Source organism: Amblyraja radiata, chromosome 35 (genome assembly GCF_010909765.2).
Source record: "Amblyraja radiata isolate CabotCenter1 chromosome 35, sAmbRad1.1.pri, whole genome shotgun sequence".
Lineage (NCBI taxonomy): Eukaryota > Metazoa > Chordata > Chondrichthyes > Rajiformes > Rajidae > Amblyraja > Amblyraja radiata.
In genome coordinates this window covers 19,544,336-19,570,311 of record NC_045990.1, presented here as the reverse complement: position 1 = coordinate 19,570,311, position 25,976 = coordinate 19,544,336, and the positions used below count along the sequence as shown (strand labels likewise).

The 25,976-nt window shown below is 49.7% G+C and overlaps 1 protein-coding gene across 2 annotated transcripts; it reads left to right on the top strand.

Moving 5' to 3' along the window:
- The first annotated feature begins 1,137 nt into the window (after positions 1-1,137).
- On the top strand, positions 1,138-22,223 carry LOC116991967 (ribonuclease inhibitor-like). Of its 2 annotated transcripts, none has more exons than XM_033050982.1 (9): positions 1,138-1,282; positions 1,446-1,566; positions 2,406-2,492; positions 8,359-8,529; positions 10,360-10,530; positions 16,469-16,639; positions 19,623-19,790; positions 21,758-21,863; positions 21,992-22,223. In XM_033050982.1, exons 2-8 carry the CDS (start codon positions 1,481-1,483, stop codon positions 21,837-21,839), a joined length of 936 nt encoding a protein of 311 aa, XP_032906873.1. In that variant the 5' UTR covers positions 1,138-1,282; positions 1,446-1,480; the 3' UTR covers positions 21,840-21,863; positions 21,992-22,223. The 2 variants fall into 2 exon arrangements, with proteins under 2 accessions (XP_032906873.1, XP_032906874.1); XM_033050983.1 differs by having other exon boundaries at positions 1,144-1,210; positions 1,448-1,566.
- Positions 22,224-25,976: the final 3,753 nt, after the last annotated feature.

Genomic DNA, 25,976 nt, shown 5'->3' with positions numbered 1-25,976 from the left:
TTTATGGGAATTAAACATTAAGTCAATGGAAAAGCAATAGGGAACAAGATGCTAATTTCCGAGCATGAAAATGGCCATAACTTTTTTAATACTGAAGATATGAAAGTGAATTAGGTGTCAAATTAAACTTTGTATGCTTTATCTGATGGGATACATTGCAGACTTGATTTATAAAATCTCAACGTTTTGTAACATTGCTACATGTAGACATGGAATATTATAGAGCAGACAGATCTAGGAGTGCAGGTACATCATATGTAGTAGACATGGAGTATTATAGAGCAGAGAGATGTAGGAGTGCCAGTACATCACATGTAGACAGTGAGTATTATAGAGCAGGCAGATGTAGGGAGTGCAGGTACATTGTTCCCTGAAAGTGGCAACAAATGTGGACGGAGATTATGGAGATTAGAGATTATGGAGAATCGGTTTGTAAAAGAGGATTCTCTTGAACTTCTACAGGTGCACAGTAGAGAGCATACTGACTGCTTGCATCATGGCCTGGTTTGGCAACTTGAAAGTCCAGGAGTGGACAAGACTGCAAAAACGTGCAAACACTGCCCAGTCCATCATCGGCTCTGACCTCCCCACCATCGAGGGGATCTATCATAGATGCTGCCTCAAAAAGGCTGGCAGCATCATCAAAGACCCACACCATCCTGGCCACTAGCTCATCTCACTGCCATCGGGAAGAAGGTATAAGAGCCTGAAAACTGTAATGTCTAGGTTGAGGAACAGCTTCTTCCCAACAGCCATCAGGCTATTAAACGACAACCTCATAAACTCTGAACTGCAATAGACTATTATTATTATTATTGCAGTGTTATTGTTAGTTCTTTTTTTAATGAGTTTTTGTTATATTATTTATTATGGTTAGTTGATGACATATTGTGTTGTGCTGCAGCAATTAAGCATTTCATTGTTCTATCTGGGACATATGACAATAAAACACTCTTGACCGGGAATGTCGTGGAGCAGCGGGACCTAGGAATATAGCTAGATAATTCCCCGAAGTCAATATTCTATGTGCAGCCTCACCAATGTCTTGTGCCATTTGGGCGTAGCTCCCTTTCGGGATGTTCTGTGTGCTTCTGATAAGGTTTATAACCTCCGCCCCTTTCTCAATCGTCTCTCGAGAATATACTGCCTCCCGTTTGAGCATTTTCCAGAGAGTTGTGGATTTGTACAGAACGTGTAAAACTGCATTGAGGTGGGAGAAAGGGGGAAAAGAGGGAGCTCCGCACTGCTAATGGAGAAGAGGGAGCTGCGGGAGAACAGGGAAAGCTGGGGGAGACAAGGGAGCGAAGGGGTTACACAGGCCAGGAGGGAGGTGTAGGGGCCAGAGGGGAGGGGGTTGCAGAGACGGGGAGAGAGGTGTTGGGGATGGGGACGGGACGGGGATGGGGACGGGGGATTATAAGAAATTATCTTTCTCTCTCTCTTACAGCAACTCAAGGGGAGAAAGTGGAGTGGGGAGAATATGTCCACATCTGATATAGCCCATGTCCCCCCTCTCGAGGAACGCATGGAGGAAGGGAGGGACCTACACTTATGTACAACACTCAGGTAAAGCCTTCCACTCCCCTCCCACAGTGTGGCGCTCCCTCCTCTCCCCTCCCACAGTGTGGCGCTCCCTCCTCTCCCCTCCCACAGTGTGGCGCTCCCTCCTCTCACCCCCTCCCACAGTGTGGCGCTCCCTCCTCTCACCCCCTCCCACAGTGTGGCGCTCCCTCCCCCCCCCCCCACAGTGTAGCGCTCCCTCCTCTCACCCCCTCCCACAGTGTGGCGCTCCCTCCTCTCACCCCCTCCCACAGTGTGGCGCTCCCTCCTCTCACCCCCTCCCACAGTGTGGTGCTCCCTCCCCCCCCCCACACAGTGTGGCGATCCCTCCTCTCACCCCCTCCCACAGTGTGGCGCTCCCTCCTCTCACCCCCTCCCAGTGTGGCGCTCCCTCCCCCCCCCCCCACACAGTGTGGCGCTCCCTCCTCTCACCCCCTCCCACAGTGTGGCGCTCCCTCCTCTCACCCCCTCCCACAGTGTGGCGCTCCCTCCTCTCACCCCCTCCCACAGTGTGGCGCTCCCTCCTCTCACCCCCTCCCACAGTGTGGTGCTCCCTCCTCTCACCCCCTCCCACAGTGTGGAGCCCCCCCCTCCCACAGTGTGGCGCTCCCTCCTCTCACCCCCTCCCACAGTGTGGTGCCCCCCTCCCACAGTGTGGCGCTCCCTCCTCTCACCCCCTCCCACAGTGCGGCGCTCCCTCCTCTCCCCCTCTATTTTTACTATTGATTTTCTCTCTCCACGTCTCCACCCTTCTCACTCTACCTCTCTCCCACCTCTCTCTCCCTCCTCACCCCCCCCCCCCCCTCTTCTTACCCTCCCTATCCATCTCTCTCTACCTCCCTCAGAATCGAACGGAAGGACATTGGGGAAACTGGAATGATCTTTCTCACATCAACCTTGGTGAACTCACAATGTCATCTTCAAGAGCTTTGGTAATTTTGACTTTGTTGTCATTGGGATTTAGGAGTGTTGTCACAGGTGGACAAGGAGTGTTGTAGAACAGAGGCCTTACATAATTCTCTGACATTGGTGTCACAGATACATTTAATAGGAACCTGAGGGGCAACGTTTCCACACAGAGCCTAATGGGTATATGGTACGAGCTGCCAGAGGACGTTCTGGTTCTGGTTGATAGGTAGTTGAGGCATGTTCTATCCCAACATTTAAAAGCCACTTACACAGGCACACGGATAGGACAGGTTTAAACTTTAAATGCAGAAAGGGAGTGAGTGGGTGGGAGAGTAAGGAAGGGAGAGAGATATCAGATACTTATAATCAAAGAATGATATGGCATGGAAACAGGCATTCAGCCCAACTTGCCCACACTGACCAACATGCCCCAACTATACCCATTCCACCTGCCCGCGTTTGGCCCATATACCTCTAAACCTGTCCTATGGAAGTTCCTGCCCAAATGTCACGCTACAGCAAAATCATTCATTGTTTGACATTTCCATCCCTTTCACCCTCCCACTCCCCCTCACCCCAGGATAGCTTTCTATACGATAGTTGAGTATAGAAGTTGGGATGTAATGTTAAAATTGTACAAGGCATTAGTGAGGCCAATTCTGGAGTATGGTGTACAATTTTGGTCGCCTAATTATAGGAAGGATGTCAACAAAATAGAGAGAGTACAGAGGAGATTTCTAGAATGTTGCCTGGGTTTCAGCAACTAAGTTACCGAGAAAGGTTGAACAAGTTAGGTCTTTATTCTTTGGAGCGCAGAAGGTTAAGGAGGGACTTGATAGAGGTCTTTAAAATGATGAGAGGGATAGACAGGGTTGACGTGGATAAGCTTTTCCCACTGAGAGTAGGAAGATTCAAACAAGAGGACATGACTTGAGAATTAAGGGACAGAAGTTTAGGGGTAACATGAGGGGGAACTTCTTTACTCAGAGAGTGGTAGTTGTGTGGAATGAGCTTCCAGTGGAGGTGGTGGAGGCAGGATCGATTTTATCATTTAAAAATAATTTGGATAGTTATATGGACGGGAAAGGAATGGAGGGTTATGGTCTGAGTGCAGGTAGATGGGACTTGGGGAGAATAAGTGTTCGGCGCGGACTAGAAGGGCCGAGATGGCCTGTTTCTGTGCTGTAATTGTTATATGGTTATATGCCAACATGTAGAGGAACCAACGAGAGAGCAGGCTATTCTAGACTGGGTATTGGGTAAAGAGGAAGGGTTAATTAGCAGTCTTGTTGTGCATGGCCCATTGGGCAAGAGTGACCATAACATGGTTGAGTTCTTCTTTAGGATGGAGAGTGACATAATTAATTCAGAAACAAGGGTCCTGAACTTAAAGAAAGGTAACATGATTCGTGAATTGGCCAAGATTGACTGGCAATTGATTCTTAAAGGGTTAACAGTGGATATGCAATGGAAGGCATTTAAAGACTGCATGGATGAACTACAACAATTATTCATCCCAGTTTGGCAAAATAATAAATCAGGGAAGGTAGTGCATCCGTGGAAAGCAAGGGAAATCAGGGATAGTGTACTACAGTACCCTTACCAAAATCCCGATGGAGCTGGGCAGAACAGCCCCCTGGATCACCACTCCGGAGGGTAGGAGACGGAGCAAGCGCCGGGAGTGAAAGCAGAAGCGTGCAATGCGAGCGGGGGTGCAGGACAGGCTACGGAGGGCACCACAAAGACCATCGCTCCCAAGCGTCTTTCTGGCGAATGCCCGGTCACTCACCAACAAGCTGGATGAGGTAAGGCTCTGGATCAACACCCAGCGATCCCTGGAAGACTGCTGTGTGCTGAACTTCACAGAGACCTGGCTCAGCGCGCTGGTTCCCGATGGGGCTGTGGACCTAACCAACCGGTCACTGCATCGTGCTGATAGAACAAAGGACTCCGATAAGAGCAAGGGTGGCGGGCTCTGCATCTACATCAACAATGACTGGTGTACCAACCACACTGCAATAGAGAGCTACTGTTCCCCAGACCTGGAATACCTACTGCTTAAATGTAGGCCGTTTTACCTGCCTCGGGAGTTTACTGTGGTTATCATCATGGCCATATACATCCCACCACAGGATAATGCTAACCTAGCACTAGCACAGCTGCACTCGGCCATCAGTAAGCAGCAGGATGCTCACCCCGACGGTGCCTTCATTGTTGCAGGGGACTTTAACCAGGTCGACCTATGAGCCACACTCCGCAAATTCCACCAGCATGCGCAGTGCCCTACCAGGGGCTCAAACACCATGGATAAAGTGTACACCAACATCAAGGATGCTTACAGAGCTCTCCACTGCCCATCCCTGGGGCAATCCGATCACCTCTCACTGTTTCTACTGCCTGCATACAAACCTCTCATCCGCAAGACCAAACCTGCAATAAGGACGGTCAAAATATGGCCCGAGGACGCCACCCTACAACTCCAGGACTGCTTTGATCGCACCGACTGGGACCTGTTTGAACATCAGGCTACCAGTGGTACAGAGGCAGACTTGGAGGAGTACACATCCACTGTGCTCTCCTACATCAACTGCTGTGTGGAGACTGTCACAGTGGACAAGCAAATAAAGATGTTCCCAAACCGGAAACCCTGGATGAACAAGGAGGTTCAGGATCTGCTAAGGTCACGCAACAATGCCTTTAAATCCAGGGACACTTCTGCCTACAGTGCGGCCAGGTCGAACCTGAACAAAGGCATAAAAAAGGCCAAAGACACCCACAGGCAAAGGGTAGAAGAACACTTCAATGCCGCGGACACCAGAAGCATGTGGCAGGGTGTCAGGGACATTACTGACTACAAGAGCAGCCCCGCCTGCCCCCACGGTGATATCACACTGGCCAACGAACTGAACACCTTCTTTGCCCGGTTCGAAACTGGCAACACCACCTGGAGTGGAATAACCCCGGCCATGGCGGAGGGACAGGCCTTAACACTGAGCACTCAGGAGGTACAGTGCGCTCTGCGTAGGATCAATCCACGCAAGGCTGCAGGCCCGGATGGAGTCCAGGGAAGGATACTAAAGGACTGTGCTGCACAGCTGGCGGAGGTATTCACGAGAATCTTCAATCTATCTCTATCTCTGGCAACGGTCCCCAAGTGCCTGAAAACAGCCACCATAGTGCCGGTGCCGAAAAAGTCCAAAGTCACCAACCTGAACGACTACCGCCCGGTTGCCCTAACTCCAATCCCAATGAAGTGCTTCGAAAGGCTGGTCCTCTCCCATATCAAATCCAGCATCCCTGCCTCACTGGACTCTCATCAATTTGCATACAGGGCAAATAGGTTAACAGAGGATGCCATCTCTCTGGCTCTTCACACTGTCCTGACCCACCTGGATAGACAGGGCACGTACGTGAGGATGCTCTTCATTGACTATAGCTCTGCATTCAATACGGTCATCCCCACCAAGCTCACCACCAAACTCCACCAGCTAGGCCTCAGCTCGCCGATGTGCGATTGGATCCTGAACTTTCTGACGGAGCGACCGCAGGCAGTGAGACTGGGCCCGCACCTGTCCTCCACTACCACCCTGAGCACCGGCACACCACAGGGCTGTGTACTAAGCCCCATGCTCTACTCCCTCTTCACTTGCGACTGTGTTCCTGCATTCGACACCAACACCATCGTGAAGTTTGCAGACGACACAACAGTGATTGGGCTGATCACCAACGGTGATGAAACAAAATACAGAGCGGAGGTGCAGAACCTGGCGGACTGGTGCACACGTAACAACTTGTCACTAAACACCTCCAAGACCAAGGAGCTGATTATTGACTTCAGGAGGTCCCATAATGGAGAATACGCCCCAATCTCCATTTACGGGGAAAGTGTGGAGAGAGTGTCCAGCTTTAAGTTTCTGGGCACTCACATTTCAGAGGACCTCACATGGTCCACCAACACCGCTGCGCTGGTCAAGAAGGCACAGCAACGACTGTTCTTCCTGAGGACATTAAAAAAGACTGGTCTGCCCCAACAGCTGCTGACAATGTTCTACCGCTGCACCACAGAGAGCATATTAACGTATGGCATCTCTGTGTGGTATCTCAGCTGCACGGAGGCGGAGAGGAGAGCTCTTCAGCGCGTCGTCCACAGAGCACAGAGGATTATTGGGACAGAGCTAGCAGCCTTGGAGGGCATCTACCACACACGGTGCCTCAGGATGGCCGTCAGCATCCATAAAGATTCATCACACCCCTGTAACGGTCAGTTCTACGCCCGAACCTCCAGACTCAGAAACAGCTTTATTCCAAGAGCTATAGCGGCTCTCAACCGGCCCTGCTGAGTGCCCCCCACCCCCCCTGGACATTCTCCCTCGGATGGTCACGTCACACAGCTTATTTATTTATTTTACTTTTCTTTTTCATCAGTGGAACTGCATACTAAATCTCGTTGCACTGACGTGCAATGACAATAAAATATATTATTATTATTATTATTATTAGTATTAAAACAAAAAATGAAGCATTCAAATTGGCGGGAAAAAGCAGCCTACCAGAGGACTGGGAGAAATTCAGAGTCCAGCAGAGGAGGACAAATGGCTTAATTAGGAAAGGGAAAATATGTTATGAAAAAAACTGGCAGGGAGCATAAAAACTGACAGCAAAAGTTTTTATACATATGTGAAGAGAAAAAGATTAGTTAAAACAAATGTAGGTCCCTTGCAGTCAGAAACAGGTGAATTGATCATGGGGAACAAGGACATGGCAGACCAATTGAATAACTACTTTGGTTCTGTTTTCACTAAGGAAGACATATATAATCGTTTAATAAAATAAGAAGAAATAGCAGGGGACCGGGTGTCAAATGAGATGGAAGAACTGAGTGAAATCCAGGTTAGCCGGGAAGTGGTGTTAGGTAAATTGAATGGATTAATCCCCAGGGCCCGATAGGCTGCATCCCAGAGTACTTAAGGAAGTAGCCCCAGAAATGGGGGATGCATTAGTGATAATTTTTCAAAACTCTTTAGATTCTGGAGGAGTTCCTGACAATTGGAGGGTAGCTAAAGTAACCACACTTTTTAAAAAGGGAGGAAGGGAGAAAATGGGTAATTACAGACCAGTTAGTCTAACATCGGTAGTGGGGAAACTGCTAGAGTCAGTTATTAAAGATGGGATAGCAGCACATTTGGAAAGTGGTGAAATCATTGGACAGGCTAGATGCCGGAAGATTGTTCTCAATGTTGGGGAAGTCCAAAACAAGGGGTCACAGTTAAAAGGATAAGAGGGAAATCTTTTACGACCGAGATGAGAAAAACATTTTTCACAGAGAGTGGTGAATCTCTGGAATTCTCTGCCACAGAACGTAGTTGAGGCCAGTTCATTGGCTGTTTTAAGAGGGAGTTAGATGTTGCCCTTGTGGCTAAAGGTATCAGGGGGTATGGAGAGAAGGCAGGTATAGGATACTGAGTTGGATGATCTGCATATTGAATGGCGGTGCAGGCTCAAAGGGCCGAATGGCCTACTCCTGCATCTATTTTCTATGTTTCTATGCACCCCATGTCGCAATTTCTCACCTCTGCTCTCTCTCTCCCCCTCTCCGCGTCTCTCCCCCTCTCTCCGCGTCTCTCTCCCTCTGCCTTATTTTTCTCCTCTATCCCCCCCCCCTCTCTGCCCCCTCTCCCCACACTTTCTCTCCACCTCGCTCTCTTCGACTCTCCCCCTTCTCTCCCTTTTTCTCTCACCCTCTCACTCTCCCCCCAACTTCTCTCCATCTTTCTCACCCCACTCTCTCCCCCTCTCTTCCCTCGCTTTCTTCCACCAACTACACCTCCCTCTCTCTCGCCCTCTCCCCCTACAATCTCTTGCCTCTCTCTCCCCTCCCTCTCTCCACAGGTTAGACAACACCGGGATGAATGAAAGAGAACTGCAGGTTATGTTTCAAGTCTTTAGTCAGAATCGATCCGTGAAGTTTCTCAGTCTTTCCAACAATATTCTCACTGCTGGAGGGTTGAGAAGGATTGGGGAGGGTCTTTCAAATAGACGTTCCCCACTTTTGAGTTTTCGGTAAGTTTAATGTCCTCACCTTACCCAAAATGGAGGGGGGTTACCGAGATGGGGAGGGGTGCAGGGCTCAGATGGAAGGACGTTAAACACACGAGAAGAAGGATGGAGGGTCAAAGGGGTGTTGGGTCCGGCGGGGAGGGGGTGACAGGATCAGGGAAGGGGGGGGGAGTGGGTGACAGACGGGGAGAGGTGTGTAAGGGCAGACGGAAAGAAAGAGTGAGTGAGAGAGAGTGATAGAGAGGATGGGTGGGTCCGTGTGGGCAGCGCGACTCACGTCGCAGCAGCCTCTGCAGTCCGTCTGTCGTTTTTAATTTTTTTATATTTTGTCTCGTTTGAATGTGGTTTGCAATGTTTTTTTTAACTGGGTATGTGTGTGGGGGCTGGGAAACTTTTAAAATCTATCCCCTGCACGGAGAACCCGACCTTTTCTCTGTCGGGTCTCCGTTGTTGTTGGGGCTTAGCACCGTGGAGCAGCCTCCAACCGGAACGACCTGGGGCTCCAGTCGCGGAGCCTGCGGACTTACTTACCAGCGTGGAGCTGGCCAAGTTCGCAGCTTGGAGGAGCTGTGGTGGTGCACTGCTGCGGCCCGACCCCGAAGATTCGGAGGTTCCAATCGCAGATCTGGTGGGCGGTGACACCGGGAGCCCGCGGGTCCCTGCTGGGTGACTGCTTTTCGGGGCTTCCGCAACGGCGACTCCTCCCGCCCGAGTTGTGGGGTTGAGGATGAATTGGAGCGGGGCCTTACATCGCCCGGCGCGGCTTTAAATGGCCGCAGGACTTGCTAGCGCCCGCCGGGGGCTCCAACACCAAGACCCGGAGCGGGGCCTTGCATCACCCGGCGCGGCATTAATGGCCGTGGGACACTTACCATCGGCCGCCAGGGGCTTTGACTCTGACATCGGGAGGAGAATGGGGAGTGCAGGGGAGAGATAGGTCTTTGCCTTCCATCACAGTGAGGAGGAGATTCACTGTGATGGATGTTTGTGTGAATTGAGTTGTGTCTTGGTTCTTTTTCTTGTGTGTATGACTGCAGAAACCAAATTTCGTTTGAACCTCAATGAGGTTGAGGAATCTCAAAATGACAACAAATAAATTGTATCATTGTATCATTGGGTAGGAGAGAGGGAGAGAGAAGGAGGGAGAGTGGGAGGGAGGGGGAGAGAAGGATGATACGGAGGGAGGGCGGGAAGTGAGAGAATGGGTGAAAGAATGATGGAAGGAGGAAGGAAGGGATGGGGTGAGGGTGGGTGAGATGGAGGGAGGGAGGGGAGTGGAAGGGGAGGGAGGAGCGAGGGAGGGAGTGATGGAGAGAGGGTGTGAGGGATGGAGGGAGAAAGAGTAAGAGGGAGGGAGGGAGAGGGAGGGGAGGATTCAAATAGGGACAGAGAGAGGGAGGGCAGGAAATGAGCAAATGAGTAAAAGAATGAGGGTAAGTGGAAGGGAAACAGGAAATGAGGGAGAGAGAAAGGGAGAGGGGGAGAGTGAGGGAGAGAGAGAGAGTGAGGGAGAAGGGAGAGGGAGCGAAGGAGATGGAGTGGGAGAGAGGAAAGCAGTGAAGTGGAGGGAGAGGGAAGGTGGGAGAGTGAGAGAGGGAGAGAGAGAGAGATGGAGGGTGGAGAGAGAGAGGAAGGGAGGGAGAAAGAGAGAGGGAGAATGGGGAGGAGAGGAGAGAGTGAGAGAGGGAAAGAGAGAGATGGAGGGAGTGGAGAGAGAGAGGACGGGAGGGAGAAAGAGAGAGAGTGAGAGAATGAGGAGAAGAGAGATAGAGAGCAAAGGAGTGAGGAAAAGAGGGAGGATCTCTAAATCTCTCAGCTTTTATTCCCCCTCAGCCTCATGAGCTGTTCGCTTGGCCGACCCCAGGCCGCCTCCCTGGTAACGGTGCTGAGGTCAACTCCCTCGCTGACTTCCCTCAACCTCGACAACAACCCCCTCAGCGACGCCGGGCTGCGGATCCTCGTCCCGGCCCTCGCCTACCCGGGCTCCAGGCTCCGGACTCTCCGGTAAGCAGGCCTTCGGGCCTAGTCCGCAGGCTTTATGCATTTGGTCCCTTGTCCGGCCTAGTGATCAGGCTTGCGGCTTCCTGACCTCCCTCTCCAGCCTAGTGCAGTCTTCAGTCGCCTCACGTGGCTAGTACAGAGGCGGCGGACCATTTTCAGGACTTAAAATCAGGCTTCAGGCGTCCTGCTTCTTTAGGCCCAACGTAAGAAACAGACAGGTACATGGATAGGACAAGTTTGGAGGGATATGGACCAAGAGCAGGCAGGTTCGACTAGTGCAGCTGCAACATGTTGGCTGGTGTGGGCAAGCTGGGCTGAAAGGCCTGTTTGCACAATGTATCACTCAACAACTATAATAATAATAATACATTTTATTTATGGGCGCCTTTCAAGAGTCTCAAGGGCACCTTACAAAAATTTAGCAAGTAGAGGAAAAACATGTAAGGGGAATGAAATAAATAGTAGAGACATGACTAGTACACAAATTAAAGACAGAATTCAATTCAAAACACAATACGAGGCAATTCAAGCACAGATGAAAAGGGAGGGGGACGTGGGGCTAAGGATAGGCAGAGGGGAAGAGATGGGTCTTGAGGCAGGACTGGAAGATGGTGAGGGACACGGAATTGCGGATCAGTTGGGGGAGGGAGTTCCAGAGCCTGGGAGCTGCCCTGGAGAAGGCTCTGTCCCCAAAACTGCGGAGGTTGGATTTGTGGATGGAGAGGAGACCGGCTGATGTGGATCTGAGGGACCGTGAGGGTTGGTAGGGGGAGAGGAGGTCAGTGAGATATGGGGGGGGCCAGATGGTGGAGGGCTATGACTCTAGACAGGATTCAAGTCATCAAGTCAACTTTATTTGTCACATACACACACAAGATGTACAATGCCTGCGGATTGTGCAAAAACAGAACAGAACCAGTATTTACATTTTAGAAAAAAATAAAAAATAGACACAACACAACAGTAAATTAGTCCATGGTGAGATTAGAGTTCACAGTCCTGATGGCCTTTGGGAAGAAACCCTGTCTCATCCTCTCTGTTTTCACAGTGTGACAGCGGAGGCATTTGCCTGACCGTAGTGGCTGGAACAGTCCGTTGCTGGGGTGGTAGGAGTCTCCCATTAATGTTGCTGGCTCTGGATCTGCACCTCCTGGTGTATAGGTCCTCCACACACTACTCTTTGCAGAGCCTTTTTCTCCTGGGCAGAGCTGTTTCCAAACCAGATTGTGATGTTGCCGGTCAAAATGCTTTCTACAGCCCCAGAGTAGAAGCACTGGTGGATCCTCAGAGAAACTCTGAATTTCCTCAACTGCCTGAGGTGGTAAAGGTACTGCCTTGCCTTACTCACTAGTGCGGCAGTGTGTGTGGTCCATGTCAGATTCTCTGTGATGTGGACTCCCAGGTATTTAAAGCTGCTCACCCTATCCACAGTAATTCCATTTATCCCCAGTGGCGAGTATGTTCTCGGATGTTGAGCCCTTCTAAAGTCCACAATCAGCTCCTTAGTTTTAGTAACATTCAAGAGGAGGCTGTTGTCCTGACACCAGAGTGCCAGGTCAGCCACCTCCTCCAGGTAGGCCTTCTCATCGTTATCGGTGATCAGGCCCACCACCACAGTGTCATCAGCAAACGTGATGATGGAGTTGGAGCTGAAACTGGCCACAGTCATGTGTGTACAGGGAGTACAGTACGGGGCTGAGGATGCAACCCTGGGGGGATCCTGTGCTCAGGATGAGGGTGCTCGATGTATGTCTCCCCATCCTGACTACCTGGGGCCTGTCGGTGAGAAAGTCCAGGACCCAGGCACACAGGGGAGTGTTCAGCCCTAGTTCCAGCAGCTTCTCTGCCAGGCTGGTGGGGACTATGGTATTGAAAGCTGAACTGAAATCAATTCAGGTATTTCAAGACCTCTAAGAGCTATTACAGAGGATGTGGGCCTATCCCACGTTTTAAGAATGCCGGGAGAGTGAAAACAGGGAATCATAGACCATTTAGCCTGACATTGGTGGTGGGGGAAGATGCTGGAGTCAATTATAAAAGATGAAATAGTGGCACATTTGGATAGCAGTAGCAGGATCAGTCTGAGTCAGCAAGGATTTATGAAGGGGAAATCATGCTTGACTAATCTACTGGAATTTTCTGAAGCTGTAACTAGTGAAATGGATAAGGGAGAGCCAGTAGTGTACCTGGACTTTCAGAAAGCATTTGATAAGGTCCCACATAGGAGATTTGTGGGCAAAATTAGGGCATATGGTTTTGAGTGCTCACATGGATAGAGAAGTGGTTGGCAGACAGGAAACAAAGAGTAGGGATTAACAGGTCCTTTTCAGAATGGCAGGCAGGGACTAGTGGGGTACCGCAAGGCTCGGTGCTGGGACCACAGCTATTTACAATATATATCAATGATTTGGGTGAAGGGATTTGTTCGCTCATGTGTCAGAAGACGTGTAGCTCCCTGTTGGCTTCTGCCATCGTCCAAAATGTTGACATAATTGGTCACCTGACGCATCACAGAGGGAAGTGGAGGCCAAGTCACTGGATGGATTTAAGAGAGAGTTACATAGAGCTCTAGGGGCTAGTGGAGTCAAGGGATATGGGGAGAAGGCATATCAATAACCCCACTCTCACCATCGACGGCACCACTGTCTCCCCATCTCCCCAGGCCCGTAACCTTGGCGTGATCTTTGATTCCACCCTCTCCCTTGAGCCTCACATCCGCCATGTCATTAAAACCTCCTTCTTTCATCTCCGCAACATCGCCAAACTCAGACCCTCTCTCACACCGCCCGCTGCTGAAAGACTCATCCATGCCTTCATCTCCTCCCGACTCGACTATTGCAACTCACTTCTCCTTGGCATCAGCTCCACCTACATCAACCGACTCCAACTGGTCCAGAACGCAGCCGCCCGACTCATCACCCATACCAAATCCTGGCATCACATCACTCCAGTCCTCAAACAACTTCACTGGCTTCCCATCTCCCACCGGATCACCTACAAAATCCTGATCCTCACCTACAAAGCCCTCCACCATCTGGCCCCCCCATATCTCATTGACCTCCTCTCCCCCTACCAACCCTCACGGTCCCTCAGATCCACATCAGCCGGTCTCCTCTCCATCCGCAAGTCCAACCTCCGCAGTTTTGGGGACAGAGTCTTCTCCAGGGCAGCTCCCAGGCTCTGGAACTCCCTCCCCCAACTGATCTGCAATTCCGTGTCCCTCATCATCTTCCAGTCCCGCCTCAAGACCCATTTCTTCACCTCTGCCTATCCTTAGCCCCACGTCCCCGTCCCTTTTCATCTGTGCATTAATTGCCTCATACTGTGTTTTGTATTGAATTCTGTCTTTACTTTGTGTACTAGTCATGTCTCTACTATGTATTTCATTCCCCTTACATGTTTTTCCTCTACATGCTCAATTTTTGTAAGGTGTCCTTGAGACTCTTGAAAGGCGCCCATAAATAAAATTTATTATTATTATTATTAAGGCAGGCACGGGTTATTGATAGGGGATGATCAGCCATGATCACAATGAATGGCGGTGCTGGTTCGAAGGGCCGAATGGCCTCCTCCTGCACCTATTTCTATGTTTCTATGTTTCCATCACAGAGTGTATCATGTCGTAGTTTCCGTGAATCGCCACGGAGGAGGCTTCTGCATGATCCCCGATGTAGAGATTAAAAGTAACACTTAGCAAATTTGCAGATGACACAAAGCTGGGTGGCAGTGTGAACTGTGAGGAGGATGCTATGAGAATGCAGGGTGACTTGGACAGGTTGGGGGAGATGGCAGATGCATGACAGATGCAGTTTAATGTAGAGAAATGTGAGGTTATCCACTTTGGTGGCAAAAACAGGAAGGCAGATTATTATCTAAATGGTGTCAAGTTGGGAAAAGGTGAAGTAAAACAAGATCTGGGGGTCCTTGTTCATCAATCTATGAAAGTAAGCATGCAGGTACAGCACAGTGAAGAAAGATAATGGCATGTTGGCCTTTATAACACGAGGAATCGAATATAGGAGCAAAGAGGTCGTTCTGCAGTTGTACAGGGCCCTAATAAGACCACACCTGGAGTATTGTGTGCAGTTTTGGTCTCCAAATTTGAGGAAGGACATTCTTGCTATTGAGGGAGTGCGGCGTAGGTTTACAATGTTAATTCACGGGATGGCGGGACATATTTTGATAGAATGGAGCGGCTGGGCTTGTATTCACTGGATTTTAGAAGGATGAGAGCGTTCTTATTAAAACATATATTAAGGGATTGGATACGCTAGAGGCAGGAAACAGGAGTCCAGAACCAGGGGTCGAACACAGTTTAAGAATAAGGGGTAAGCCATTTAGAACGGAGATGAGGAAAAACCTTTTCACCCAGAGTCTGTAAATCTGTGGAATTCTCTGCTTCAGAAGGCAGTGGAGGCCAATTATCTGGATTCTTTGGGCTTATTGCCTAATACACAGGCTGCACATTTCTGGACATTTTGGGCTTATTGCCTAATACACAGGCTGCACCCACTTTCTGGCCTAGTTGGAAGGATTTTAGGCCGTTTGCCCCCAATAGGGGGCTAATAGGCTCTGGATGTTTTTGGGTCTAGGAGCCATGCTTCAGGCTCCTCAGCCCTTCTCAGAGGTTGCTGGACATTTTCAGGCCTAGTAGTCAGGCTTCAGGCCTTCCGGCCCCTTCTCAGTCCTTTAGTAGCTTCAGCTTCCCTGCCCACTTCTTTAATAAATCAAACTAAACTAAAGTTAACTCTCTCCCTCCCTCACTACCTCCTACTCTCCTACCCTCACTCTCTCCCTCCCAACAAACGTTATTCCCTTTATCCTGTATCTGTACACTGTGGACGGCTCGATTGTAATCATGAATTGTCTTTCCGCTGACTGGATAGCAGGCCACAAAAGCTTTTCACTGTACCTCGGTACACGTGACATAAACTCAACTATAGATAGACAAAATTAAACAAAACTAAACTGAACAGAATTGAAAAGCACAAAACTAAGCTCAGCTAAACGAAACAACCAGAGTCTCCCTCTCTCTCTATCCCTCCCTATCACCAGTTCTGTCCCTCCTTCTCTCCCACACTTTCTCACTTTCTCATTACTACTTTCTAAATTAAACTAAATAAAACTATATAAATTAAACTAAAGTAGGTTAAATTTATCTAAATTCTCCCCTCCCTCCGTCACCCCCTCCCTCCCTCCCTCCCTCCCTCCCTCACCCCCTCCCTCACCCCCTCCCTCACCCCCTCCCTCTATCCCTCCCTCCCTCACCCCCTACCTCTTCCCCTCCTCACCACCTCCCTCCCTCCCTCCTCCCTCTCTCCCTCCCTCCCTCCCTCCATCACCCTCATCCCCTCCCTCTCTCTCTCCCTCCCTCCCTCTATCTCTCCCTCCCTCCTCCCTCTCTCCCTCCCTCCCTCCATCACCCTCATCCCCTCCCTCTCACCCCCTCCCTCTCTCCCTCACCCCCTCCCTCTCTCCCTCACCCCCTCCATCACCCCCTCCCTCACCCTCACCCCCTCCCTCTCTCCCTCACCCCCTCCCTCACCCCCTCCCTCACCCTCACCCCCTCCCTCCCTAACCCTCACCACCTCCCTCCCTCACCCCCTTCCTATTTCCCTCCCTCCCTCACCCTCACCCCCTCCCTCACTCCCACACCCTCACCCCCTCCCTGTTTCCCTCCCTCCCTCACCCTCACCCCCTCTCACTCCTCCAAATACTTTCTATACTAAACTAAATGAAACACAATTAAACTAAACTAAATCCTCTCTCCATCCTTCTCATCCTCTCTCTCTCCCTTTCCGTCCCTATCTCCTTCCTTCTCTCTTCCTCCCACTCTCCCTCTCTCCCTCTCATTCCTCCTAAAACGTTCTAATCTAAACGAAATTAAACTGAATTAAACTAATCTAAATTCTCCCTCTCCCTCTCTCGCTTCCTTCCTCAGGCTGTCCACAGCGGGTTTAACCGCGGCTAGCGGCCGGGAGATCGGCTCCATTCTCCGCGGGAACGCCAGGCTACGCATGCTGGCCCTGAATTACAATCGGTTGCTGTCGGAGGGAGTGCGGGGGATGTGTAGCGTTCTCCCCGGGACGAGATCGCGACTGATGAGGCTGGAGTGAGAGAGAGAGATAGTGGGAGAGGGAGGGAGGGAAAGAGAGGGGAGAGAGGGGGGAAGAAAGAGGGGAGTGAGAGAGAGGGAGAGGGGATAGAGGGGGATGAGAGAGAAAGGGGGAGGGGGTGGAGAGAGACGAGGGAGAGTGGCATAAAGAGATTGGGAGAGAAGGGGGGAGAGATAGGGTAGGGGGAGTGAAGGAGATAGTGGGAGGGGGAAAGAGAGGGGGAGAGAAGGGAGAGGCGGGAAGAGAGTGAGAGAGGAAGAGAGAGAGAGAGTAGGAGGGGGTGAATGGTGGAGAGAGAGTGAGAGGGGAGAGAGTGGCAGAGAGGTGGAGAGATAGAGTGGAAAAGAAGGAGAGAGAGACAGAGAGAGAGAGATACAGAGAGGGGGAGAGAGTGGGGAGGGGGTCAGGGAGAGTGCGGTTAAGAGGGCGGAGAGAGAGGGGAGAGAAAAGGGGGAGAGAGAATGGGAGAGTTTGAGGCGGAGAGAGAAATAAGAGAGGGAGAGAGAGGCGGAGAGGGAGGTGGGGAGTGCGAGAAAGAGGAGAGAGAATGGGAGAGGGGGAGAGAGTGGGCAGAGAGAGGTGGGGAGAGGCGGGCGTGAAAATGGGGGAGAGTTCGGGGAGTGGGAGACTGAGGAGAGGGAGAATGGAAAGAGGGGGGCGAGAGGGGGAGAGAAGGTGAGAAGGGCAGAGAGAGGTGCAGAGCGAGTTGGAGAGAGAAGCGAGAACGAAGAGGAGATGGAGTGGTGAGGGAGTGCAGAGGGGAGCGAGAAGGGAGAGAGAGGAGGGAGAGAGAGGAGGGAGAGAGAATAGAGAGAGGGAAAAGAGAGGGGAGAGAGGGGGAGAGAAGGGGAGAGAGAGGGGGCGAGAGAGGGCAAAGAGTGGAGGAGAGAGCGGGAGAGGAAGGGGAGAGTGGTAGGAGGAATTATTGGAGAGAAAGGGGGGAAATGGGGGATAGAGAGGGGAAGTGGGAGGAGAGGATGGAGAGGGAGAATGGACAGTGGAGCATGAGGGGAGAGAATTGGAGAGAGGGGGCAGAGAAAGAGGGGCGACAGGGAGGGGGAGCGAGAATGGACAGAGGGGAGAGGTAGATGGGGAGAGGAATTGAGGGATAGAGAGAAAGGGGGGGATGGGAGAATGTTTTGTTTGGGTTTTTGTAAAGTATTAGTGGAAATGTCAAAGCAGAGGGCATAGCTGTAAGAGTATGTATTTGTGTGTGTGTGTGTATTTGTGTGTGTGTGTGTCTCTCTCTCTCTATCCCTCTCTCCCTCTCCTCTCTCTCTCTCTCTATCTCTCTCTCTCTCTCTCTCTCTCACTCTCTCTCTCTCTGGATATGGGCCAAACGCGGCCATGTGGGAGAAGAGGGGCATGTTGGTCGGAATCGGCAAGTTGGGCCGAAAGGCCCGTTTCCATGCTCTATGACCATTTGACTGTCCCTGTGTCTCTATGCTCTCTGACTGTGTCCCTGTGGCTCCGTGACTGTGTCCCTGTGTCTCTATGCTTTATGACTGTGTCCCTGTGTCTCTATGACTGTGTCCCTGTGTCTTTATGTTCTATGACTGTGTCCCTGGGTCTTTATGACTGTGTCCCTGTGTCTCTATGACTGTGTCCCTGTGTCTCTATGACTGTGTCCCTGTGTCTCTATGACTGTGTCCCTGTGTCCCTGTGTCTCTATGACTGTGTCCCTGTGTCTCTATGCTTTATGACTGTGTCCTTGTGTCTCTATGTTCTATGACTGTGTCTCTGTGTCTCTATGACTGTGTCCCTGTGTCTCTATGACTGTGTCTCTGTGTCTCTATGACTGTGTCCCTGTGTCCCTGTGTCGCTATGACTGTGTCCCTGTGTCTCTATGACTGTGTCTCTGTGTCTCTATGACTGTGTCCCTGTGTCTCTATGCTTTATGACTGTGTCCCTGTGTCTCTATGTTCTATGACTGTGTCTCTGTGTCTCTATGACTGTGTCCCTGTGTCTCTATGCTTTATGACTGTGTCCCTGTGTCTCTATGACTGTGTCTCTGTGTCTCTATGACTGTGTCCCTGTGTCTCTATGTTCTATGACTGTGTCTCTGTGTCTCTATGACTGTGTCCCTGTGTCTCTATGCTTTATGACTGTGTCCCTGTGGCTCCATGACTGTGTCCCTGTGTCTCTATGACTGTGTCCCTGTGTCTCTATGACTGTGTCCCTGTGTCTCTATGTTCTATGACTGTGTCCCTGTGTCTCTATGTCTCTATGACTGTGTCCCTGTGTCTCCATGACTGTGTCCCTGTGTCTCTATGACTGTGTCCCTGTGTCCCTGTGGCTCTATGACTGTGTCCCTGTGTCTCTATGACTGTGTCCCTGTGTCTCTATGACTGTGTCCCTGTGTCTCTATGTTCTATGACTGTGTCCCTGTGTCTCTATGACTGTGTTCCTGTGCATCTATGCTCTATGACTGTGTCCCTGTGTCTCTATGACTGTGTCCCTGTGTCTCCATGGCTGTGTCCCTGTGTCTCTATGACTGTGTCCCTGTGTCTCTATGACTGTGTCCCTGTGTCTCTATGACTGTGTCCCTGTGTCTCTATGACTGTGTTCCTGTGCCTCTATGTTCTATGACTGTGTCCCTGTGTCTCTATGACTGTGTTCCTGTGCCTCTATGCTCTATGACTGTGTCCCTGTGTCTCCATGACTGTGTCCCTGTGTCTCTATGACTGTGTCCCTGTGTCTCTATGACTGTGTCCCTGTGTCTCCATGACTGTGTCCCTGTGTCTCTATGACTGTGTCCCTGTGTCTCTATGACTGTGTCCCTGTGTCTCTATGACTGTGTCCCTGTGCCTCTATGCTCTATGACTGTGTCCCTGTGTCTCCATGTCTCACCGACTGACTTTATGGCGCTATGATTCTATGGCTCTGTGACTATGAATCACCCCCCTCTGGTCTTTAATATCTTGACCCCGCGAGGGTAAAGATGCTTCTGTTGATGGACTTCCTTTGCCTTGTTCACAGGCTGGAGGAGAACAGACTAGACGACAGATGTTCACACCAACTCGCTGAATCGTGCAACGCTCATCTCTCGCTGACCGCTCTCTGTCTCAGTCGGAACTCATTCACCGACCTCGCACTCCCTTCGTTCCTCAGACTGTGCGGTGTCTCCCCGTGTCTGCGGTACCTCTGGTGGGTGAGCGGGAGAGGGAGAGGAGAGAGGGAGAGGAGAGAGGTAGAGGAGAAAGGGAGGGAAGTTGAGAGAGAAATGGAGGGAGGGATAGATAGATCGATAGACATTCGCTGTGATGGCATTTCAGTCTCAGTCACAGAGGCCGACATCAGGAAATCCTTCAGAGGGATGAACCCCCGAAAAGCACCTGGTCCTGATGGTATACCCGGTCGTGTTCTAAAAACCTGTGCGGACCAACTGGCTGGAGTTTTTACGGACATTTTCAACCTCTCACTTCTGAGGTCTGAGGTCCCCACCGCTAAAAGGGCATCAATTATACCAGTGCCCAAGAAGAGTAAGGTGACGTGCCTCAATGACTATCGACCAGTGGCACTAACGCCGGTGGTGATGAAGTGCTTTGAGAGGCTGATCATAGAGCAAATCAACTCCTACCTCGGCAAAAACCTGGACCCACTGCAGTTCGCTTACCGCCACAACAGATCAACGGTGGGTGCGATCTTGTTTCAAATTCTTGGGCGTGCACATCTCTGGACATCTTTCCTGGTCCGAGAACACTAATGCAATTATCAAGAAAGCTCATCAGCACCTCTACTTCCAGAGAAGATTACGGAGAGTCGGTTTGTCAAGGAAGACTCTCTCTAACTTCTACAGGTGCACAGTAGAGAGCATGCTGACCGGTTGCATCGTGGCTTGGTTCGGCAATTTGAGCGCCCTGGAGAGGAAAAGACTACAAAAAGTAGTAAACACTGCCCAGTTCATCATCGGCTCTGACCTTCCTTCCATCAAGGGGATTTATCGCAGTCGCTGCCTCAAAAAGGCTGGCAGTATCATCAAAGGCCCACACCATCCTGGCCACACACTCATCTCCCTGCTACCTTCAGGTAGAAGGTACAGGAGCCTGAAGACTGTAACAACCAGGTTCAGAAATAGCTACTTTTCATACAGCCATCAGGCAATTAAACCTGGCTCGGACAAAACTCTGATTATTTAATTACCACTTTCTGTTATTTGCACTTTATCAGTTTATTTATTCATGTGTGTATATATTTATATCATGGTATATGGACACATTTATCTGCTTTGTAGTAAATGCCTACTATGTTCTGTGTGCTTAAGCAAACCAAGAATTTTATTGTCCTATACAGGGACACATGACAATAAACTCACTTGAACTTGAACTTGAGACAGAGAGCCATATAGACAGACAGGCAGACAGACAGACAGACAGACAGACAGACAGACAGACAGACAGACAGACAGACAGACAGACAGACAGGCAGGCAGGCAGGCAGGCAGGCAGGCAGGCAGGCAGGCAGGCAGGCAGGCAGGCAGGCAGACAGACAGACAGACAGACAGACAGACAGACAGACAGACAGACAGACAGACAGACAGACAGACAGACAGACAGACAGACAGATAGATAGATAGATAGATAGATCGATCTCAGGCATTTTAGAGATATATATGGAGAGATAGACAGATTGATAAGTAGGTAAATATAGAGCGGCAATGAGAGATGGGAGAGGTGTTGAGAAACAATGAGACTGAGATAGAGAGAGAGAGAGAGAGAGAGAGTTAGGGAGAGAGATGAAGAGAGAGAGCGAGAGAGACAGAAAGAGAGAGAGAGAGACAGATATTGAGAGAGAGAGAGAGAGAGAGGGAGAGAGAGAGAATGGAAGAGAGAGAGAGTGCACGAGAGAGACACAGAGAGAGAGGAAGAGAGAGAGAGAGCGAGAGAGAGTGCGACAGAGAGATTCAGGGAGAGAGCGGATGTGATATTGAGAGAAATAAAGATAGAAAGAGAGAGGGAGAGAACGAAATAGAGAAATAGATCGTGACGGAGAAAGGTTTACAGAGATATGGAACAAACGCTGGCAGGTGCGACTAGTATGTGGCATTTTGGTTGGCGTGGGCATGCTGTATGACTCTCTCTCTCTCTCTCAATCTCTCTCTTTCTCCCTTACAGGCTCAGTCGGAACAGCATCAGCTTCAAAGGAGCGAATAGCCTCCAGGACAGCGTGCCGGCCAGGGTGACTGTATTTGTCTAGCGCCTGGAATGTTGGATTGACAAATTTGTATTATTTGCTTATTTTGCAATTTTTAATTTTTGACTATTTTATTTTTTCTTTCCTGCACCTTGAATTGCTGTTTGCACGAATGGTGCTATAGAAATAAATTTGCCTTTGCCTTTGCCTTTGCCTTTGTAACTACAGCCCTTCCCATTGTAAAAGAACAGGTGGGGGGCACGGTGGCGCAGCGGTAGAGTTGCTGCCTTACGGCGCCAGAGACCCGGGTTTGAAGCTGACTATAGCTGCTGGCTGTAAGGAGTTTGTCCATTCTCCCCGTGAATTCATCAGTCTGAAGAAGGGTCTCGACCTGAAACATCGCCCATTCCTTCTCTCCAGGGATGCTGCCTGGCCCGCAGAGTTACTCCAGCATTTTGATTTAAACCAGCATCTGCAGTTCTTTCCCACACACCTATATATATATACTTTACTAAGTGGGACCCGTTGGGTCCCAGCATCACACAGGAGGGCTGGTCATCCAACGCAATATTCCACCTCTCCACCAATTCTAATATTGGTGGCCAGTTGTCGGGGGGGGGGGGCTTTCTGGAGCGCTAGTATGGGTGTTGTGGGCTGAAGGGACTGGTTTCCAGAGGGCTAGTATGCAAATTGTGCGCCAAATGGATTCTTGGGCTGGCGTCTCAGTCAATCAAGCCTGTTGTGCTGGCAACTCACTCACTCATGGCTGGTGGGCTGGTAGTTGACTCACGGCTAATCCTTGAAATTCTATTTCAAGCAGGGTATAAGGCCACCAAATTCAAGTGCAGTTTCTTACCACTTCTAGCAGGGTGCAAGGCCACCAAATTCAAGTGCAGTTTCATACCATTTGAAGTAGGGTGCAAAGCCACTAAAGACAGCGATTCGTGTCCTCTCCCTCCTCCATCTTGCAGAGACCGAGCCACACCCACATGTCCGGGTTTTATAACCCCTGCCCCCCCCCCCCCCCACCCACCGGAAAAGGTGTGGCTTGAATGTGGCTTGAAGTTGAAAGTTCAAACCATGAATGGAGTGATTGACAGGAGAGATATTCTCAACATTTTTTTAAAAACTAATAACACTTTTATTTTTCATTGATGGGAAGAATTATCTGCACCTGCTCAGCGGAGGGGGACTGAGTAACATGGCCAAAAATCACAGTGGTAGCGTTTTATCTAAAATCAATATACAGTGCAAACAGGAAGTAAGTGCATTTACAGTAGTGCCATTTAACTTCAATCCAAAGCACCCAAGCCACCATTTGCAGTAAGTAGTCCATTTCAACTTCATGCCACCATTTGCAGTAAGTAGTGCCTTTTAACTTCAAGCCATTGCATCCAAGCCACCATTTGCAGTAAGTAGTGGCTTTCAACTTCAAACCACACCCAAGCCACCATTAGCAGTAAGAGGTGCCTTTCAACTTCAAGTCAAAGCTCCCAAGCCACCATTTGCAGTAAGTGGTGGATCTGCAGTAAGTAGTGCCTTTCAACTTCAAGCCACACCCAAGCCACCATTTGCAGTAATTAGTGCCTTTCAACTTCAAGCCAAAGCAACCAAGCCACCATTCGCAGTAATAGTGCCTTTCAACTCAAGCCAAAGCTCCCAAGCCATCATTTGCAGTAAGTAGTGCCTTTCAACTTCAAAGCTCCCAAGCCACCATTTGCAGTAAGTGGTGTCTTTCAACTTCGCCACACCCAAGCCACCATTTGCAGTAATTAGTGCCTTTCAACTTCAAGCCAAAGCAACAAGCCACATTCGCTAATAGTGCCTTTCAATTTCAAGCAAAGCTCCCAAGCCACATTTGCAGTAAGTAGTGCCTTCCAACTTCAAAGCTCCCAAGCCCACCATTGCAGTAAGTGCGTGTCTTTCAACTTCAAGCCACATTCAAGCACCTTTGCAGTAAGTAATGCCTTTCAACTGCAAGCCAAAGACCCAAGCCACCATTTGCCAGAAGTATTGCCTTCAACTTCAAGCCAATGCACCCACGCCCCCCATTGACAGTAAGTATGCCTTCAACTCAAGACACACCCGAGCATCATTTGCATGAAGTATGCCTTTCAACTTCAAGTCAAAGATCACAAGCCACCATTTGCAGGAGTAGGGCTTTAACTTCAAGCCATTGCACCAAGTAACCATTGCAGTAAGTAGTGGCTTTCAACTTCAAACCCAAGCCACACCCAAGCCACCATTAGCAGTAAGAGGTGCCTTTCAACTTCAAGTCAAAGCAACCAAGCCACCATTTTCAGTAAGTAGTGCCTTTCAACTTCATGCCACCATTTGCAGTAATTGGTGTCTTTCAACTTCAAACCACACCCAAGCCACCATTTGCAGTAAGTAGTGCCTTTCAACTTCAAGCCAAAGCAACCAAGCCACCATTTGCAGTAATAGTGCCGTTCAACTTCAAGCCAAAGCTCCCAAGCCACCATTTGCAATAAGTAGTGCATTTCAATTTCAAGACACACCTAAGCCAACCAGGGAGGGATGGGGGGAGGGGGGGGGGGGGTCGGAGGAGGGAGGACGGGGAGGGGGGGGGACTTTCTGGAGCGTTAGTATGAACCATTTTATAACCAATAGACATGTTTTTGCAAGCTTTAGAACCAATAGCCATTTTTTGCAAGCTTCAGAACCAATGGTCTTTTTGCAAGCTTTAGAACCAATAGACATTTTTTGCAAGCTTTAGAACCAATAGACATTTGTTTTGCAAGCTTTAGAACCAATAGACATTTTTTTTGCAAGTTTTAGAACCAATAGACATTTTTTTTGCAAGCTTTAGAACCAATAGACATTGTTTTGTAAGCTTTAGAACCAATAGACATTTTTTTGCAAGCTTTAGAACCAATAGACATTTTTTGCATGCTTTAAAACCAATAGACACTTTTTGCAAGCTTTAGAACCAATAGACGTTTTTTTGCAAGCTTTAGAACCAATAGAGATACTTTTTGAAAGCTTTAGAACCAATAGACATTTTTTGCAAGCCTTAGAACCAATAGACACATTCTGCAAGTATTTTAGAACCACTAAGGGCACTTACATTTGAGTAGACATGTGTTCAGTGTTATTCACAGCTCAGAGAAACGTGACCCTCTGCCTTCCTCCAGCTTGCAGACACTGATTGAGGCACATCACTTCCTGTTTTTATAGTCCCTCCCCCCTGCTGCCAGCGGGGGCAGCAGAGAGAATGGGGAATTTTGTAAAAACATTAATATCTCTGTCATTTTTAATCGACGGGAAAAATCCTCGGCACACATGCGGCGGAGGGGGGCTCTGAGCGAGGTGGCCAAAAATGACGGCCGTAGGTGCCGCCGTTTTCTCGGAAATCGCAGCACAGATCGCCAAAACCGGTCAAGAACAGAGTTTTAGTAATATAGATATATAGAAAATATCCCTTAGTTAGAGATTAGTCAGCACGCAAGCAGGCCTTCACCCCAACTTTTCCATGCCAACCTATACGAGTCTCACGATGGTCAAGAAGGCTTTTGGCACATCGGCCTTCATCAGTCAAGATATAAAAGTTGGGAGGTCACGTTACATTTGTACAAGACGTTGATGAGGGATACACTTCGAATATTGTGTTCAGTTTTGCCAGGACTCGAGGGCGCTGAGCTACAGAGAGGTGGGGCTGGCGAAGACTTTTATCCTTGGAGCGCAAGAGGCCGATGGGGTCGCAGGAGGCTCTTATAGAGGTTTGAGGTGGGAGGGAGGAAATGAAAGATTCAATAGGAACCTGGGGTTCAACGTTTTCACGCGGTGAGTGTATGGAACGAGCTGCTAGATGTATTTTTGGACAGGAACACGGATAGGACAGGGTTTGAGAGCCAAACATGAGCAGCTGGGACAAGTGTAGATGGGACATGTTGGTTGGCCTATGCGAGTTAGACCCAAGGATCTGTTTCTATGCTGTACATCTCTAAGTCATGCCGCACCCCGGCCATTCCTTCTTCTCCCTGCTCCCGTCTGGCGAAAGGTACAGAAGCTAGAAAGCGTGCACCACCAGCCTCGGGAGCAGCTTCTTCCCTTCTCTTATCAGATTCCTGAACGGTCCTTCCTGAAGCTCGGAACTAGGCCCGATCATCCAGCTGATGCTATTATCATTCAGCACTTTTCTCCAGAATTTGTCATGATTCAACGAATAAAAACACATTC

Excerpts from the sequence above, each read along its gene's own strand:
- LOC116991967 (XM_033050982.1), top strand. The coding sequence starts at position 1,481 with ATGTCCACATCTGATATAGCCCATGTCCCCCCTCTCGAGGAACGCATG. Across the intron at positions 8,530-10,359 it reads TCCCCACTTTTGAGTTTTCG|CCTCATGAGCTGTTCGCTTG; the intron begins GTAAGTTTAATG and ends ATTCCCCCTCAG. Across the intron at positions 19,791-21,757 it reads CCGTGTCTGCGGTACCTCTG|GCTCAGTCGGAACAGCATCA; the intron begins GTGGGTGAGCGG and ends TCTCCCTTACAG.